The 18,598-nt window shown below is 29.3% G+C and overlaps 1 protein-coding gene across 3 annotated transcripts in view; it reads left to right on the top strand.

The window, feature by feature from the left end:
* The window catches only part of LOC129963722 (septin-7-like), a 50,599-nt gene that overhangs the window by 20,884 nt on the left and 11,117 nt on the right, over window positions 1–18,598 (top strand). Inside the window, exons 1-3 of one of the 3 annotated variants that reach the window (XM_056078246.1) lie at window positions 9,105–9,213; window positions 17,087–17,369; window positions 18,465–18,571. In XM_056078246.1, the coding sequence (XP_055934221.1) occupies window positions 9,202–9,213; window positions 17,087–17,369; window positions 18,465–18,571 (402 nt within the window). In that variant the 5' untranslated portion in view covers window positions 9,105–9,201. Of the gene's footprint in view, window positions 1–9,104; window positions 9,214–9,696; window positions 10,410–17,086; window positions 17,370–18,464; window positions 18,572–18,598 lie in introns of those variants that run through there. The other 2 variants (XM_056078243.1, XM_056078245.1) reach the window with 2 other exon arrangements.

The raw sequence follows: 18,598 nt of genomic DNA on the forward strand, positions 1-18,598 counted from the left end.
AATAAATAATTTTATTTATTTAAATCATTGCATTTACAAGCTATCGCTTTTATATGTATGTGAAAGGACAGACCGATAGGCATTTATATGAAGTCTTTAACAGATTTGGTTTAAAACTTTAAAAAAAATATTCACTTTAGATGCTAAATCTCTGAATTGGACACCATTTCATTTACCTACATTGTTACGTTTTTCAAGTTGTTTCGTTTATGTACCCAAGTTGTTGTTTCGAATTTGCATGTGCAAAGGTACAGTCCAACAAACTTTCCTACTATTTATCGAATCCGGCTCAAATTTTGATCCTGTTCAATTTTTTTAGATTCTAAATGGACGAATAAAATTTTTATCTTATAACTCTGTCCGTTTTATAGTATATGCAACTGGGCAGACCGATTTTTCAGAATGAATTTTGCTCAGAATAGGATATAAATCTACAAATTCATTATAAAGTCTATACACTAAATTTTATCCGTCTTGTTCAAAGCATTTTTTTAAGTTCCAGACGTATTTTCCTACCCGAGGAAGGTTTGAAACTTCATTCTGATTCGTCAAAAGAATTGTGTACATGTAAGTATTATAAAGGTAAATAGAATCCATAGCCGATTATGCCATCATATCTACTTTTGATTTTGTTCTTTTAATTCTTGTTGGGTGGAAATTTATTAATTTTATCAATGAAAGGAAAAGTAGAGCGCTTTTCGGTTTTGCATCATTTAACTAATCTAGAAAAAAGCTTTCTCGTCTTATTAAAATCGAAGGAAAATCCATATTCGAGCAGCGTACCGTTTGTGAAATGGGCAGATGTTATTGAAACTTTAGCAGCATCAGGGATGCAAGAACAGACGGCCATTCTCAATGTCGACAGACATTATTGTAAACACCCTGGATGCGAGGACCTGAGAAAGGCCCCTGTGTGTCATGAGAAAGTTTTTCTCGATAAACATGCTCGGAACCCGGAAAGTTGATATAACCTCCATATGGTGCATGTATGAAATCAAAAACTATGCAAATTGAGATTCGCTTTAGAAATGTTCTTTGCATATGTGTCAAGAAAAAAGATTTTATGTATAACACCGATTATGTGAATATAGAATATTTAATTTATTTTGTGAGCACTGTATTATATTGTTGTCTTTGAAATTGCTGTTTTTCTTCTCAATTCCCACATTAAGATTCATTTGTAATTTCGGTATTTTTACTGCTAACAGAATAAAAATGTGTAGCTTCTGACCTTCATACAATTAATCACTTTTCAATTGTTAATAAAGTAACTAATTTAGATTGTTAAAAGGTCTTTTATCATTAATAAAATTCATTTTTCTCTAGTAATAAATGAATACATTTTGTTGTACTAATAATGTGTAATTTTATTGGGGCATGAAATGAACTCAGAGGTATTTTTTTTTTTTTTTTAATTCCTAAGGTTAAGATTTATAAAATATTGAATCTTATCATTTGTTTCTATTATACTATTTTATTGTCTCAAATGTTTGCAGTTTTTTTTTTATTTATTTATAGTATAAAATTTTACATTTTGTAAAAATTACTAAATGATTCTGTGAATTTCACATCAAGTCATTGAAGGAATGAAACCTTTAAATTGATATTTCTCCATGTTGTATTTTTGTTCATATAATATTTTTCAAAACTCTAAGGCTTTCTTTATCAAGTAAAAAAAATATTGAAATGTTTTATGAGTGTTGTGAAGTACAGCTTTTGTAGAAGTGTAGATGGAATTATCTCTAAAATATGTTATAATTTTTTTTTATTCAAAGTCACAATTAAGAAGTTTTTGAAACTTTTTTTTCGTTTAGCATTATAAAAAAACTAAATATCTGCAGAAGCGGGGGGGGGGGGGGGGCAGAAACCTTACTCAATTTCAAGTTGTATATAATGTTATACATGAGGGAAGGGGAAAATGCATGTTTAAAAAAAAAATTAAATTTTAGAAACATTGTAAATAAACCCTAAATTTCTCATGAAGAATAATGATAGAATATTAGATTACATATTATGAGTATTAAATTAAAATCTAGTCTCAAATATAAAAAATTAGATAGTACCTAGTCGTCTTGAAGGAAATCAGCTAGATTTAAAAATTTATCTGTTATTTCATAGAAAAATCTGAATTTCGCATTGCATTCTTAACATGATGTTTTTGTCATTCGGGGATATCACACACCTGGTAGCCAAGAAAACTGACACTCATTTGGCAGTTGTACAGTAAAACCAATGTCAAAGGAATAGGCAGGTGTATGCACTGGAGTTTGACGGACATCTCTTTTGTTTCTCGCACGTGCTTTTTGATTTCGTGATTTCATCTGTCCTACGTAATCACGCTATCAAATTCATTGCACCTGGATGCAGTCTGCTTTAGTTTAAAATGATGTTTGTGCAGTACGTTGTAAAGTTTCTTCGTAATTTCGTTTTTAATGAAGTAATTTTTCACTTCGCATTCAAAAAAGAAAAATGCTTTCTTTAGATAGGGAACAGATAAAACATTGAAGGAGTGTATTAAATGATTCGGAATGAAAGGTTTCAATGATTCTCTCTCATTTTCTCGCTTACAAGGAAGAACTACTGTAACCGTTAAAAAATTCGAATTCGAGATTTTAACGAATCTGCGTGCTTCAGACTCTTAGAGTTCGAAGAACACATTTTTGGAATTAAGTTTGTCTTATAAAAATCACTCAAAAAATGCTTCGCTCTAGATGGAATTTTTTATATGTTCTTAAATACAAATTTGTAGGTTTCTAACTTAGTTTGAAGAAATGCCATTCACAAAAATTCTGCCTCTCCTGCTATCCTTATACAGTTTGAACACATTAATTACAAAATGCAAAAATCTAGATAAAAGTTGGTATACAGATTTAGCATTCATTCCTTAAAGGATTTTGAACTATGTCTAGCAAGAAATTGAACGTCTGTTGGGTTGTACTTTTGCATGCATGGAAACGCGCTGACCGTAAAGCACCAAGACTTAAACAAATTTTACGAAATCAGGTAAATTTGGTATATATTACCCGATTGCTAAAATTGTAGTTCTTTATCAAATTTTGGTTGTCGACTAAACTGTGTTCAAAATACATATTCAGCATTCCTTACTGTACTATAAAACACAAAACTCTCATGTGGGGGAGTCCGAAAATAGGAAACATAACTCGTGGCATTTACGATCTTGCTTATGGGGCGCAATTTTATGCGTGGATAGGGAGGATAATGCCTTTATTAGAGAATATGCTATATTGTTTTGTGGTGACCACTCCCATTGATTAAATTTGATACTAGGCTATTATATCTTTGAACTTTTGTATGAATAACTGTGGTGCTATTTTTCCTCCTCAATTTTGAATAATAATTTTACGTGAAGCCATTCTAGTTTTAATTTTTTTTAATACTATTTGTAAATTAGGTTATGTTTTGTGGTATTCGGGTTAAATAAGTGTGCGTGTGCGCTCACATTTTTTTAATTCAGTATGGGAAAAAGAAAAGGAACATGAAATTCGTTTAGCAGTAATTTTAATATTTCAAATTTAGAAATAAAAATGTTTGTCCTATATTTTTAATGTTGATGAAATTAAGACACTTCGAAAACTTAAGTCCTCGTGATAAAAGGTTTTATATTTTATGCTTTGAAAAGTATGTACCATCTTTCTTTAAATGATAGAATTGAATTTGATTTGAATTTAGTTTCTTTTAGCCGAATTTAACCTTTCGATACTTCCTACCAGATATTACGTATCTTCAATACTAAATGATCTCCAATATCTTGATATATTTCCAGCATTTTTAAGTTTATTTAAATCTGTATGATTATGTCTTAATTTTAAACTAACGACCGTTGAATCATTTTGAATATTCCATTCTAGAGCACAAATAAAATTTCAAACGTGAAAACAATCATCTTTCTTTAAAAGATATGAAAAATTAGAGATGTAGAGTAATAGTGATGTAAACTTTTTATTATGATTGTTGTTGTTGTGTTTACCTTGAATCAGTGGATTCGGGATTTTAAAATTCATTTCTACTACCACCAAAAATTTTTAAATGATAAATTATATGTATTTGTCCACCTCCTACTTGCCCGTTTTAAAAGTGCTTATGATTATCTTACTTTTAAATGAGCTATTCTTCTTTTTATATATAAATTGATTCATTTCGTGTATCTCGGAAACGGTTTTAATGATTTGGATCAAATGTTATGTTTAGATAAGGTTTAGCTTTTTAAGTTTATCTATATAAGTGAGTTTCCTGAAAAAATGCGATTTTACATAGACAGAGAGAGAGAAAAAAATTATAACTAACTATAAGATATAAGAACTTATAACTATTAGAACCTTTTTCTATCTGCTCTCATGCTTACAATGTCGTATAGAGCCATCTTGGCAATGATTTCACCATGGCCAAACTGAGTGTAAGTTCAAAACTTCAAGTAATGATAGATAAACTGTAAAAATGATACTATAATATAGCAGATTGTTTCGAATAACTAAGTGTATTCATGAATTTTATTTAAATGACCAGTTGGTATGCAGGTAAGATAAAAAAAAAAAAACTATTCATATGTAATCAGTATGTGAATCGTATCTAAATAATTTCTCCAAAAAAACACAATTTTACAAAAAAAAAAAAAAAAAAAAAAAAAAAAACGCTGCCAGTGAAACTCGATTATTCAGATATTAAATCTTTTAAGTAAATATATTGAATGGAGCAATGACCTCGTATAATTAGTGGTGTTTCTCTTTTTAATTTCATCCCACGTGCTTTTAACAGATGTCAATGAAAAATTTTTTACCATCATTATTGGAAACATTTCCAATTTCTGAAAACTAATCCGCAAGAGTATTCAAAGTACCTTCTGTTCTGTAGTATATATCTGGAATATATTAATGGTGGCCATTATAGTTGATATTACTTTCTTTAAATGAGGAGAGAGAACCTGAGATTGAGCTCTCTGAAAAGTTATGAAACGGCGGTCTCTTGTTCTGAAATGTGCATGGAAAATTTTCTGATCAGCAGATGTGTGAGAAAGGAAATGGCTTGGTTTGTGAATCTAAAACGTCTGTCACTTTAAGTGAATTTTAAGAAATCTAGATGGTTTTTTTTTTTTTTTTTTTTTTTTTTTTTTACACTAAGTGCTAATTAATATTATTACTATAATTAAACTTCTTAAAACTCGTAAAAAATGGTTCTTTCATATTTAATGATGATTTTTTGTCGGTTATTACCCTTTAAGTAGCCTAGTTTTATCTTAGTTAATCGCCTAGGGACGCCACAACAATGGGGCACTTGTCTTTCCAACAAAACTGACAGTTATTCGTCGGATTTCCGTTACTGATAATCAGTTCCCAACAATTCCCAATTAATTCTGTCTGTAAATGTTTTATTAGATATTCTAATTACTTGTGCTCAAGTTCCAGTTAAGGAATATTACTGAAAATTGTTTTTCCTTTTAATGTTTTCTTATTTTTCTTTGAATGGTTTGATTTTAAATTAAATGTTTTGATAATTTTTTTAAAAAATTCATTTTAAATAAAACATGGATATATTTGTTTATTCATTGAAAATGTAAATATGCATTGATAAGAGGCACATAAATTTTTCTTTCCCTGGTTTGATCAGGTATCCTTTACTAAGCAAATATATTTTGACTGACAGTTGTTGCTTATATAATTACCTAATAATGCATACTTGACTAGCAATTCATTCACATTCGATCTAGTTTGAATGTATCATAAATTTTAAGTAGCCTTTTATTTAAGGCAGCCAGAGTTCCAAAAAGCCAAAATTTCAGCTTGTTATAGATTATAATACAATTATATACTTTTTGGCTGTAGTTATTTCATTCTGAGATGGAATTTATTTCTGTGAAAGGTTGACGTCAACATTATGTATTTTAAAAAATAATAAAATTAGGTGGACAAAATATAGATTTATACATCTTTTTAAAATCTCCGGAGCTGAGAATAAATAGATCAGACAATAAGCACATGACGTCGTTTCACATTATGCAACTGCATCTGTTCTACTCAAATATCTGAATTGTCAGATATGAGCTGTCTAATATGTTCAATTTATACATCTTTGTTCGTGGAAATCATCAAAATGTAAGCTTACTTCACTGATTATGAAGTCGAAATTGTCAATGGAAATTTTATCAATAAAAATAATTGAAGAGATTCTTTTCGTTTTGTTTAGTCTCTTTGGGAGAAAGTGTGGTTGCTGAAAATTAAGTATTCGTATACAAATGAAGCTGAAAATATAAATTTATTGAGCAGAAATGCTTTTGCTGTATAAGTCATTAAAAAAAAAATGGTGTTTTAGGTCAATAGAAAAGTTGCTGAGTTCTAAATAAAATACTGAATATCGGATGTATTGTCCTAATAGATTTCGAGGGATTAAATAACTTCAGATTAAATTTGACATTCCCTGTAATTCCTGTATATATTTACGAATATGATAATATATTTGTATATCATTAAATGTCGTAGATCTTGCAAGTCTTACCTCCTAAAGTAGAAGATAACTACTAGGCGTAAGAGTGGGTAAAATTATAAGATTATTTTTGTATTAGAAATCAATAAGTCGTCGATTTTAGTCAAACAGTGCTGTCTACAACAGACGCTTGAGCTAGTGTTATTCGGCATTAAACTGATGAAATTATGCAAATGGAAAAATTCTTTCTATAAAATTAACAGCATGTCATCATTTAATTCCGACAAAACGTTTATTTTTATCATTCACTTATGCTGCATGTTATCGCACGAATGAAAGGCTTTCTTGTATATTTGTTGTTGCTTATTGATAAAAGTGTATTAAAATCTTCTTTCAAATTCTAAATGATAACTTTTTTGGACTTTAACTTTTTATTGAAATAATGATTGTTTTTCAACATAATTTAAATATTTTAAATATAGATTTTTATTTTTCCATATTCTAAGTGCGGTGGAAATATTGCAATCGTCAAGAAATTCGAACTCGAGGTTTTGATGAATCTCCACGTTTCAGAAGATTTCCGTGAGTTCGAACAACACATTTTCAGCATTATGAATGCTTGTCTTATAGACTCAATAATACAAAAATGCTTTGACCTAGACATTGATATATGGTCTTAATTTTGAACAAAATCCATTCACAGGAAGTCTGGCTGGCTGTTTGACTGCAAGTGATCTCAGTAGCTCCGAAACGTAATGAGCTATGCAGATAAAATTTGGTACACAGATTTAGCATCTAAAGCATAGATTTTTATCGAATTTTGAACCAAACCTGTCAAAGAGTTGACCGTCTGTCTATCTTATCTGCCTTTACTTTTTCCAGCATGTAAACGCAATAACTCATGAACGGAAGGACTTGAATCAATGAAATCCTGTATGCAATCTTGTACCTATAATTGTAGATTCGTGTTGAATTTTGGTTTCATTCGGTCATGAAAAAGGGGCTCAAAAAGTGTATATGTTACCGTTAAAGTATGAAATCCGTTATTTTATAGAATACCTAGTTATTCCATGAAATAACTGATCGTGTCCGTTAAAATGTAAAACTCTTTTGTATTTCATGGTTTAATTAGTTATTTCATAGAATAACGATCTGCAGCCCGTTCAAGTGTAAAATAATCTATATCATATATCTCGCACGACAAATACATTTACCTTCCACCCCTTCTGCACTTATGTTTTTGTTTGTTTGTTTTAGAAATAAAAAATGTTCTTGTTTTAGAAATAATGTTCTTTGTAATTCCAAGTGTCATTTTAGTAATCCTTGTTGTAGCAAATGATTTTATGGTACGTTTCCATAAATACCATTTATACGCTGCATAAATTAGATAAATTGCTTTTTTCATTTTAATTGTCTATCATTAGTTTAATTTCATTTTAGATAAATTGTTTATTTTACACTTTAACTGTCTCTCATTAGTTAATTTATAGAATACCTAGTTATTTCATAGAATAACTAGTTAGAGTGTCAAATTAATAACATATTACACACTTTAACGGACACGATCAGTTATTTCATGGAATAACTAGGTATTCTATGAAATAACTGCATTATATACTTTAACAGTAACATATAGATAAGATAGATTCAGTCGCGAAAGATCTATATTTCATAACTATTGCTCACTAATACCATGCCCCAATATCTGTAATTTTATGCTGGGGGAGAGGAAAGAGACATACCCTCCTACAGTTACGGAATTTCCGTAGTTATAACGGAAATTAAGTGAAAATTACGGATATATTGTGGAAAACTACAAAAAGCGCCAAAATGACATTTTACCCGATTCTTCGTTCACAGCAATGTTTATAGTGAAGGTATTTTTAGCATGGTTAGAAAGGGAAAGAAAAGGAATCCCTGTTCTAACATGAATTTCAAAGCATTGGAGTCATTCCTCTTTATAAAAGTGAATATAAAATTTGGTTATAATGTTTAAACTCAGTAATGATGACTTGAAAAAAGCAAAAGGGATAGCTAATCAATGAGACAGAGTTGTAAATGTATAACAAATCCTGTTTGTTTAATCAATAACATTGTGTGATTTTTTTAATTATTTCTCTTATATGTTTAGTTAATAATAAATGCCTATTAATTAATTTTGTGTAATGTCTGAAAATATTTGTTTTAAAATGTATTATTTCTTTTTATTGTTACAAATTGTTTTAAAATTAACTAACATTAAAATTCTTTAGAAATATGTATTATTGAATAATTTGTTGATAACTACTTTATATGTAACATATCAGTGAGAAATGCCATTGATGATTGGGTAACCATTGTTTGAGAAAATGAATAACACTTTAATTGGAGAGTATACGAGAAAGTTTCAAGGAGACCACTCAGGCTTATTTATGCTTGTATTTTGTTCATGGAGGCGTGCCGCTGATCAAAGTTTCATTTTCACTAAACATCTCTCATCTGCGTTGACTTGTTGCGTATTAGGTCTCACCTTGGGTCAATTATTCTTGCATTCGTATTGTTATTCGTTAAAAGAATGGGATGCGGCTCAGATGACGGCTTTTTCCTCTGAATAGCGGTTCATTATTACTTCGTAATAGATCTTATGTAACGGCAAGATGAATGTTGCTTTTGCAATTCTAATGAGTTATGTTGTTGTTTCTTTTCCAAGAAATTATCTTTTATGAATCTTAACAATTTTGTTTTGAATCTAGTGGAGCATAATTTTTAATTGACAACATCCTGATTATGCTAAATATTGTAAGTTACTGATTTGTACCTTTTTATTTGATTTATTTTTGCTTAATAATGCTATTCAGAATGCATGCATATCATTTTATATACTAATTTATTTATTAGAAATGCTTAGTCAAAATTATAAATATTTGTTATTTTTATTTGAAAATTTCGCTATTTTCTGTTCTACATTAAAAAATTAAATCTTGTTTTGAGCTTTTACTTGCTCCCCCCCCCCTCTATTAGATAATTATTTTAATTTTCGATTAATTTTATTTTATTTTCAAATGGATTTGTATCGCTTTTCTTAATTTAGTAAAAATTCATTGATGATCTAAAAAGGTTGTTTTCTTGTTTTAATATTGATGTCTCACAAGATCAGAATCATCTCATCCTTAACATTATTGATTAATTATCGCTTATCATATTTTTATATTACCAGTTTCATAAATATTTTAAATGCTCTTTCATTTTCGTGAATTTCTGAAGATAAAACATCCATTAGTGTTTTATTGGTGGATGAGTTGTATGTATCGATCGAGAGAGAGAATCTTGGCGAACCGGGTTGGCGATTTTTTTCTACCTGTCAACGCATCTTTTAAGGAAGAGGACATTATGTCGACACTCAAGTGACCACATCCGCTGTGGAACTTAGTTCAAGAGTTGACTCTTGTTTTCGAGTAGATTGCACTTGCTTCTCGTTGACTGTGAAGTTAGTTTTCCGGCGTGCCACTCTCATTCAAACCTGAAGTTGCGAAATTCTTTTTCGGAGAAAACATAGTTCTCTGTTATAATATATCCTCAAGATATATATTATAAAACTTTAATCTACGTAAATAACTTTTGAATTCGTCCGGTATTTAAATAACATGGGCGAAGAAGTTTTCCGTCAACAACCTACTTCACGTTCTACAATCCGAACCATCGTTTACCTGCCGAAGGAAGATGTAGTTAAAACTATGAAATTGCTGTCCAGTCCTTCTGATAGTGGTAGCGGCAGTTCGCATGAAATCACGACTATTTTCAAACCTTTTTCTGTGACCACTGCTCCGAGTAGTCCATCGACTGTCCATCCTGAATCTTCGTCAGGCAGTAATTCGACACCTCCCTACAGATTTGCAAGTATTGAGAGGTTGGTGCAACGTCAAAAGATCTATGACAGCAATAATCTGCCTGTTGTCGCTCATTTTGATGACACCCCTGTTGAGTACACATATTCTGTAAGTCATTAATCTTTACTAATATTTGTATTTTAATCGTTCAAAATACTCATCAGTGGTTCTGATATTAAAAACTGAACGGATTGTCTTAAATAAATCCTTTTCATTCATTTTTTAAAGAAAATTTTGTCATATTTTTGAATACATGTGTAATAATTAAATAAATATTAATTGTAATTAATTTTCATATTGATGCGTAATTTGATTTTTCTGCGCAAAGTGGGGTTTTTTAATGATATACGTTTGCTAAATTCCTTTAAATAATTTTCCATTTAAATATATCAACATTCTTTGTTTTTCTATGTATAAAAGTTTGATGCAATGGTTATTCTGGAAAAAACTCAGTAAAAAAAAAAATGCATTTTTCATTACTTATTTTTTAAGTTTTTATTACTTATTTTTTAAGAATTTCACTTTTTTAGTGAAATTCTTTAGATTAAGAATTTTTTCTCATTTTAAATTTTCATGCGGTATATTGTGAATTATCCCTAAAAAATATATGTTCTCTATAAAATGGTTTACGGCATCGAAAATTTCGATTTAGCTATCATTTGAATATCGTTGTGGTATGAAATCCTTTGCTAAATGGGGTTGTTTGATTTTGAAATTGTGTTCAATTTTCTGTCTATGAATATCGCCTTTAACAAAATCCCTTTTCTTTTCATAATTTCGAATGAGTGTTTATTTTCCCTACTCGAGTATTTGTATCTTCCTTAAATTTTTTAACGAATTGTTTCCAGATCCAATATGAATATAAAACAGAAGATCTTAGCTTCGGGGCTGCGTAGTTCCAAGGTTCGAAACCCGATTCCACAGTAGGTCCGTTGTGTATACGGGTTTGTTCACATTAAGTTTGACGATCCGAACTTCCTCACATTGGTATGTTGCAGAAATTTGGAAAGGAGGAAGTGCCAGCTCAGGTATCGTCCTCGTCATCTGACCGGGCTTCAAAATTACTAAGTCCGCCCCAAAATAGCTCTAGAGTTGCTTCCAAATGGGAATTTAATCTATCTAAACTGGCATAAAACTGTATGCCCTTTATCATTTCCTTTTCGTTTTTGTTTCTGCCTTCATTTGTACGCCTGTTGTCCATCTAGTAATTTTTTTCAAAAATAATTATTTTAATTATATGTCTGAAAACTCTAGTGTATCATGAAGTAAATGAAAGCTCGATTATCAAATTCCACCTTTATAAACTTGAAATAAATCAAATTAAATAAGTAAAAATATAACATGATAATTCCAGATAAAATTTTGATTTCTATATAAAAGTGTCAGTTTTAGATGCTGCATTTTAAAAACGTTGTGCTACATTTCGTGCTATCTAAAATTTCTGTTAAACTAGTAAGTTTTCTTTTTATCACGTTTGTATTAAAATAATACGTGGCGACAAATGAATGGAAAATATTTTATTTGTTCAGAGTAAAAAACTTTTTGATTATTTGAAATTTAAAATTTTAAAAGTCTCATGATGTTTTGTTATTCTTACATCTAGAAATTCAGCATTCAGGCATTTGTCAGTAAAATAAATGAGAGTGCTGAAATGTTTTTAATTAATATTATTAATGTTCTAAAAATAGAATGTGTGTGTCTTAGAATCTATGTGTTCTAAAAATAGAACTTCTTCATTAAAAATTGTGATCAGAAATTTTATATTGTTATCGAAATTAGTTCTTATGGAAATAGTTTTTTTAATTATTCATTTGTCGTTGTTTACGTAAAATTAGATTTCATTTAATCTAATTTTAAGCGTTTCTTCGTTTAATCTAGTAAAAGACTCTTGTGAGATTGGTGCACTATTGATTGGTTAGCCTTTTTTTATTTAAAGTAAGAGCCCATCCCTTCTACTTTTTTTTTTTCTATCCCTACAAACGAGCTCCAAGGTAATAAAAATTTCCCAAAATACATGCCGGAAACAAAATAAACGTCCTGCCAGAAAAATTGATCAAAACTGAAATTCTTTTAATAGAAACATGTATTAGATCGTATAAGAAATGGCCAGGCTTTATAAATAGTCGATAACCCTGGTGAATGAAGTATCAGACTTTGAGTTTCAATTCCGTTGCCTAATTTTGATCAGTTCAAATATTTGTCAAGATTCGTTCAATTAAATTAGCGAATTGATTTTAGAAAGCTATTGATATCAATGGAATAAAAAAAATATACTGTTTTCAACCGAAGTGAAAAATACTCTTTTCTTAATAGAATCGACGTTTCAGAGATATCTAAATAGAATAAAATAATACTTAAAAGTTCACCCCATTGGTACATAACGTTTGATGAGTGAAAAGTCACGAGGTTCTTGTAGTAATATATTGCATTGTTGAGTCTATCTTTTACCAACTTTAAATCTGCATTTTTATAAATTAATTCTCAAAAAAAAAAAAAAAAAGAAGAAGAAGAAGAAGAGAGAAAGAAAGGAAGGTGTACGATCACTCCTAGTTGCACCTTCCCATCTTCCAAGGTCAAATTTGGTGGCTGTAGGTTCACACGATCTGACATGCAGAGCGCCAATACACCACACACACACACACACATCTTTCTGTATTAATAGTAGAGGTAGAGACTTTATGTGCAAGATCGTCACTCTAATACAGGTATAATAATTCATTTGTAAACCATTAGAAATGGTCATATACATTCAATTAGAAAAAAAAAAAAGTTAAAATGACAAAAAAAAAAAAAAAAAAAATTCTATATTATTGCTAAATATGCTGCTGAAAACAATTTAAATGTTTTTGCATTTTTATAATTTCCCGAATCATTTTAGCCATATTTAATAAAGGAGTTTTTGACACTCTTAATCAAAATACGTTCCACTTTTCTGTGAATAAAGTTTATCGAATTATGAAATTTTGAATTTTGTTATTTTAAAATAATTCTCTGTTACCCATTAATGGGCGAATTTTCTTTGAAATGAAGTAGTCTAAAATAGTGATAGTGATTAGTGATTAAAATAGTGATTGATGGAGCCAGAGTTCTGCATTAAAAATTGGCTGAAGAATTAATTTATACTCTATTTATTATCTCAGACAACTAAAATATAATTCTCTGCATCAACGAAATCATTTTTTCCCTCCAATTTGAAGTATATGCTCCATTCTGATGTTATGGAAAGTAATTCTTGATATAAAAAAAAATTGTATATAATATTGAAGGATTTTTTCTTTTTCCCCTTAACTTTTACAAGTTTTAAAGTCGTAAAAGTAAGCGCATAATGAATAAATTTAATAATGTTTGATTAATCTCCGTCTCATTCGCTGTAATACTGATACATCAGTATTTTAAGGAAAATGGGGGTAGATATCTTTTCATCGATAGATAATTGTATACTTTTTTTTTTCATTTGTTTCTGTCCTCAATTTACGATAAAATAACCATTAGTTATTACATGAATAACAAAGATAAAATATAAACTACTGGTTAAGCTCTTGTTTGGAAAGAATTGTTAAAATTTACATTGATTTCGTCGATTACTCTATATAGCGGTGTTATCAGTATGAGAAATAGTTTAATCGACTTTTATAAGCACTACTATGATGTAACTTATATTTACTTTCAGAAGTTTGAATGTAAATATAGTTTACCTAATCTGAAAGATTATCTTCGAAAATTAAGATCATGAAAAATCTCTTAAGGCGTCGTCCTTGATTCTCTCAACGCTTATAAAGAGAGTAGAGTGCAAGACGATTAACTGACAGACTGCTTGGAGATATTGAAACTGTTTTATTATCTTTGTGAGGAAGGGATACGTGTTGATTAACTTAACCTTCACCATTAAATTTGATTCCCTTCATCATAATGTGATAAAGGGAGGAGTTAATTATTTTAAAGTACTTGTTTATTGCGAATGTGTAACGATTAAACATTTTGTTTATCTCCAGCAGATGCTCATCACTTCACTCCAACCTTGTTCTAATTCTAGTTTTTAATATGTTTTTTTATTGATTTAAAGGTTCTTATATAATTAGGGGGCTTCTGCACCCTACTCAATTTCGCTCGAGAACTGAATATTGTCCAGTATTGTACGCGATGTTCGTCAGTTCCAGTTAGTAAGTTCTTAAACTCCGCTGGTCATTCGTTCAATGCTGGATGCTTAATCTTTCCATGATACGAACATACATTTTCCGATCGGCCTACTTCCGATTGAAAACTCAAAGCTCCACAATGAGAACATTCTTTGCTTATATCTCCAATATCTAAATATTGAATAAAATGTTCACATTTTGCTGCCAATTTAGCAGCTTCAGGGTCAACTTTTCATTTCAAGTTGCCAGATTCTCGCGTGGTTTTTCTTGTCATTTTTTTCTTTATCTGATAGCACTGGAAGCCCCATTACTGTTTTTAAAAAAACAGTTAAGGGTTAATATAATGTTTCGATATTCAGACGAATTGCTAGCCAAGAAATGAAAGAGTTCCGTTTCTCGAAAAAGGCAATCAAACTGGAAACTATCCATTAGTTTTGTCCCAAATTGTATGTTTAAAAGTAGAATTAATAAATAATATTGTTTTAAGCTCATTTTTGTTAATTTAAGTTTTTTCCCCCCATTTCGCCCTCAGGTGCAATATAAATACTTGCTGTGACATGATAATAGCTTCCATTAAATATTTCAAACAATACTGACAAAACAAACCTCAAATGTCGAGTGACTCGCTATCTAACAATCACAAAGCAAATAAAACCCAATATTGACATTAAAAAAATTTACGTAATAGATAAATAATCAGTTTGGCCGAAAACCAAACTCAAAAACCAAAAGAAATAGGAGGCTAAACACATTAAACACGTCCTCTTATATTATGGGAGTAAATCAAGGAGCAATTCTGCTGGTTCTTAGAGCAGCCATTTTGAGAAATTATTTGCTTTTCTGTTGTATCTCAGCCACTGTAATGCATCCAGAATTGCAAGAAAGTATTTGAAACATTTAGAAAGTCGTAATCATGAGTAAAAACCTTCATATTTTATGAGAGCATTGACATTACAAATAAAATATCTGACAATGTCGGGAAAAACATGGTATTTTGTTTGCGTAGCTGGTAGAACTAGAATTACAGAGAACGAAAAGCTGATTCTATATACGATCGACTTAATTCAGTACAGTAACCTCGTTTTATGCTTTATTTATATGCTTCTGGATTAGAATGTCAGTTTATTTCCATTTCATTTCGGCCAATTTATTTCCATTTGATTTTTCCTATCGAATAGCTTTGTTATAATTTTTTTTATTTGAAAATACTATAAGATGAAAAGCAATGTATTCTTACAAAAAAAAATTAACAATGGGAAAAAAAAACGTTATTTTAAACGGAGAATTTCGGCAGAATTTTTTAAAAAAATGGCATCATTGTCCTTATTTGGCTTTTTTTCGTATCTTTTCGCAGAAAAAAACTACAGTTTTTTTTTTTTTTTTTCTTTTTTTTTTTTATGAAAAAATTTTGATGGAAAGGTTAAACAACAACTGCACTGACATTAGTGGAAAAAAAATGATTTTCTGAGTTTTAGACTATTGAAATGTGTGTCTAAAAACAATTTCAGGTGTGTGGGTTTCAGGTTAAAGCTAAAAACAACAAATTTTGCTAGCTTTTATTGAAAATTTGAAAAGCGAAATTGCTGCTAATTGTGCAATATACCACTTTCAATATATAATTGTACCAGATTTGGCAGCTCCAATTCCTATTATTTGGCTTTTGGAAAACCAGCAGAGAGACACAAATTTGTTTTATTATTATGCAGAAACTAATGAATAGCATGATTAAAAAAACCGAGAAATGTGAAAGTGTCCAACTGAGTGAGTGCTGAGAAAAAATTTAAATGTTAGGATTTGTTCTGTCATTCTAATATGATAAGTTAGTTTCGCAAGCCTTATAAAATTTTATGTCAAATTAATGTTGCTATTTAATGTAGAAAAATAATCCTTAAATTTTTATTGTCCTCATATATGCTATAATTTAATGAGGGAAAAAAAGCAACATTCTTTTTGAACTGGTAATTATTTAGATAAATTATATCATCTGAAGGATGTATGAGAATTTTTGCTTAATGTGCTATGATTTAAATTGTTTGTCTATCAAAAAATATATTTAAAAATTTAGTCTGCTAAAAAATAGCAATCATTTTATTTATACATTTAAAATAAAATATTTAAAAATGATCAATAGAATAAGATATTAAAATAAAAGGCCGTGCTGACAAATATAAGTGGTTAATTTTCAAAAGTTGCAGATTTAAGTTTTAAACCTTTTAATTCACTTGTGAAATATGTCATTTATATAACATTCCATGCAATAAGTAATTTGTTTCCTCTTAAGGTAGTCAAATCTTTTAGTTTGGGAAAATCCCTTTTAAATCAACATGGGCAAATTTCATCTATCTATTTTTATAAAAGAATGGTTGTTCAGGAAATGTTTTATTTTCATATTAATATTGAAGAAGTTATGCAGTCTTTACTTTAAAGTATTAGACAGAATATTAAGATTATTCTTTCTGTGTAAAGCCTTTGTGTTATAATCAGTTATGTTTATTAATGAACTAAAATTGTTGTGTAATAACTGCTCTTAAATATCTTTAGGTTATCACTGCCTTCTATAGAATCTTTTTTCATTTCCTACATTTCTGTTGTTTCCTTGTAATATTATTTAATAGAATACATTATTGAATTATAGTTTTTCTTCTTCAGCTTTCACAAAAAAGAGAAATGTTCTTCCGAGATAGCAGTACTCCTCCACCACCTACTGCTAATGTACTGCCCAATGTGCCTGCTAGTTTTGCGCCAAGTGTAAATAACTTCACCCCAGCAGCTCCCTTGTATAATTCTAGCAATAAGGAGAACACTGCCACAACATATGCCAAAGAAGTATCTGTGAAGGATATGGATGGTTATGTAGGGTTTGCAAACTTGCCAAATCAGATATATCGGAAAGCTGTGAAAAAAGGTTTTGAATTCACGCTTATGATTGTTGGTAAGTTTTATCTGTTTAAAATCATCTTAATAAATCTTTCTATACATCAAAGGAAAAGTAAAATCATATACTCATCAGCAATTTTTTTTTTCTGTAAATAGCCATTATACCATAATTAAATCATGATAATTTGATTTTAAAAACAAAAGAATAAAAAAGTAAATGAAAATATTCTGTATATTTAATGTTTAAATCTGTTCATAATAGTTTTTATATATATTACTTATTAATTATAAATATGTCTGTAAGAAAAGAAACACCAAGAAACAAAGTTATTTCGATTATGTAATAAAAATTGAACTGTTCCTGAGAAGTAAGATTAAATTTAATATCGAAAATCATTATGTATAAAATTTTAATGCTTTGAAAGTATCCCCTTTCTGAACAAAAGAACAACACCTGCTCTTCATGGTATATTATTCATCAGATGATATCTTCTTTTGAAATCTCATCCACTTATGACACATCAAAAGCAGATTATTTATCAGTTTTGTTGTAATAAAGCCCTTTTTATGACCACTCCCAATCATTTCTCTGTAGGCTGTCGTGAATTTTTAACTGAATGACTCTATTGTTTTTCCTAACATCTAATGTTTCACCTGTGAAATAATGTGAAGTTCCAAATGTTACCATAGGTATTAGTTTAATAAAAAATAATTAAGTTAATAAAGGTTTGTGTGTTTGCTTTATTTTTGGATTAACAACAAATTATTGTCTGGTTTTTTTTCACTTAAATTATATATGTTTTTATCGAATTAATTCATGCAATTAATAAAAATTATCATGTCTAATTTTTTCTTCAGTGTTAACAATGCTTGTCTTATTAATATGAATGCATTTTAGTACTTAATTACTGATCAATTATCTTTGCCTTTTATATTATATATACTTTTTACTGTATATTGAGATCTGGTGTACTGATTAACTTATAAAGCTAATATTTCCCCCCCTCCTCTCCCATTTGATTATTTTTAAAATCTATTAAAAATTATTTATTTTCGAGAAATTTTCTTAAAAACTGTTTTATTAATTTTTTCATTTCCTACAGACTAGTTCCATTGGTAAATAACATACATTTTTTTATTTCCTTTACAGGTGAGGCAGGCTTAGGAAAATCTACTTTAATAAATTCTATGTTCCTGACAGATATTTATTCAAATGAATATCCTGGACCATCACTTCGGCCTAAAAAAACTACACAAGTATGTTTGGTATTTTGTGTGTTTACA

This window comes from Argiope bruennichi, chromosome 3 (assembly GCF_947563725.1).
Source record: "Argiope bruennichi chromosome 3, qqArgBrue1.1, whole genome shotgun sequence".
NCBI lineage: Eukaryota > Metazoa > Arthropoda > Arachnida > Araneae > Araneidae > Argiope > Argiope bruennichi.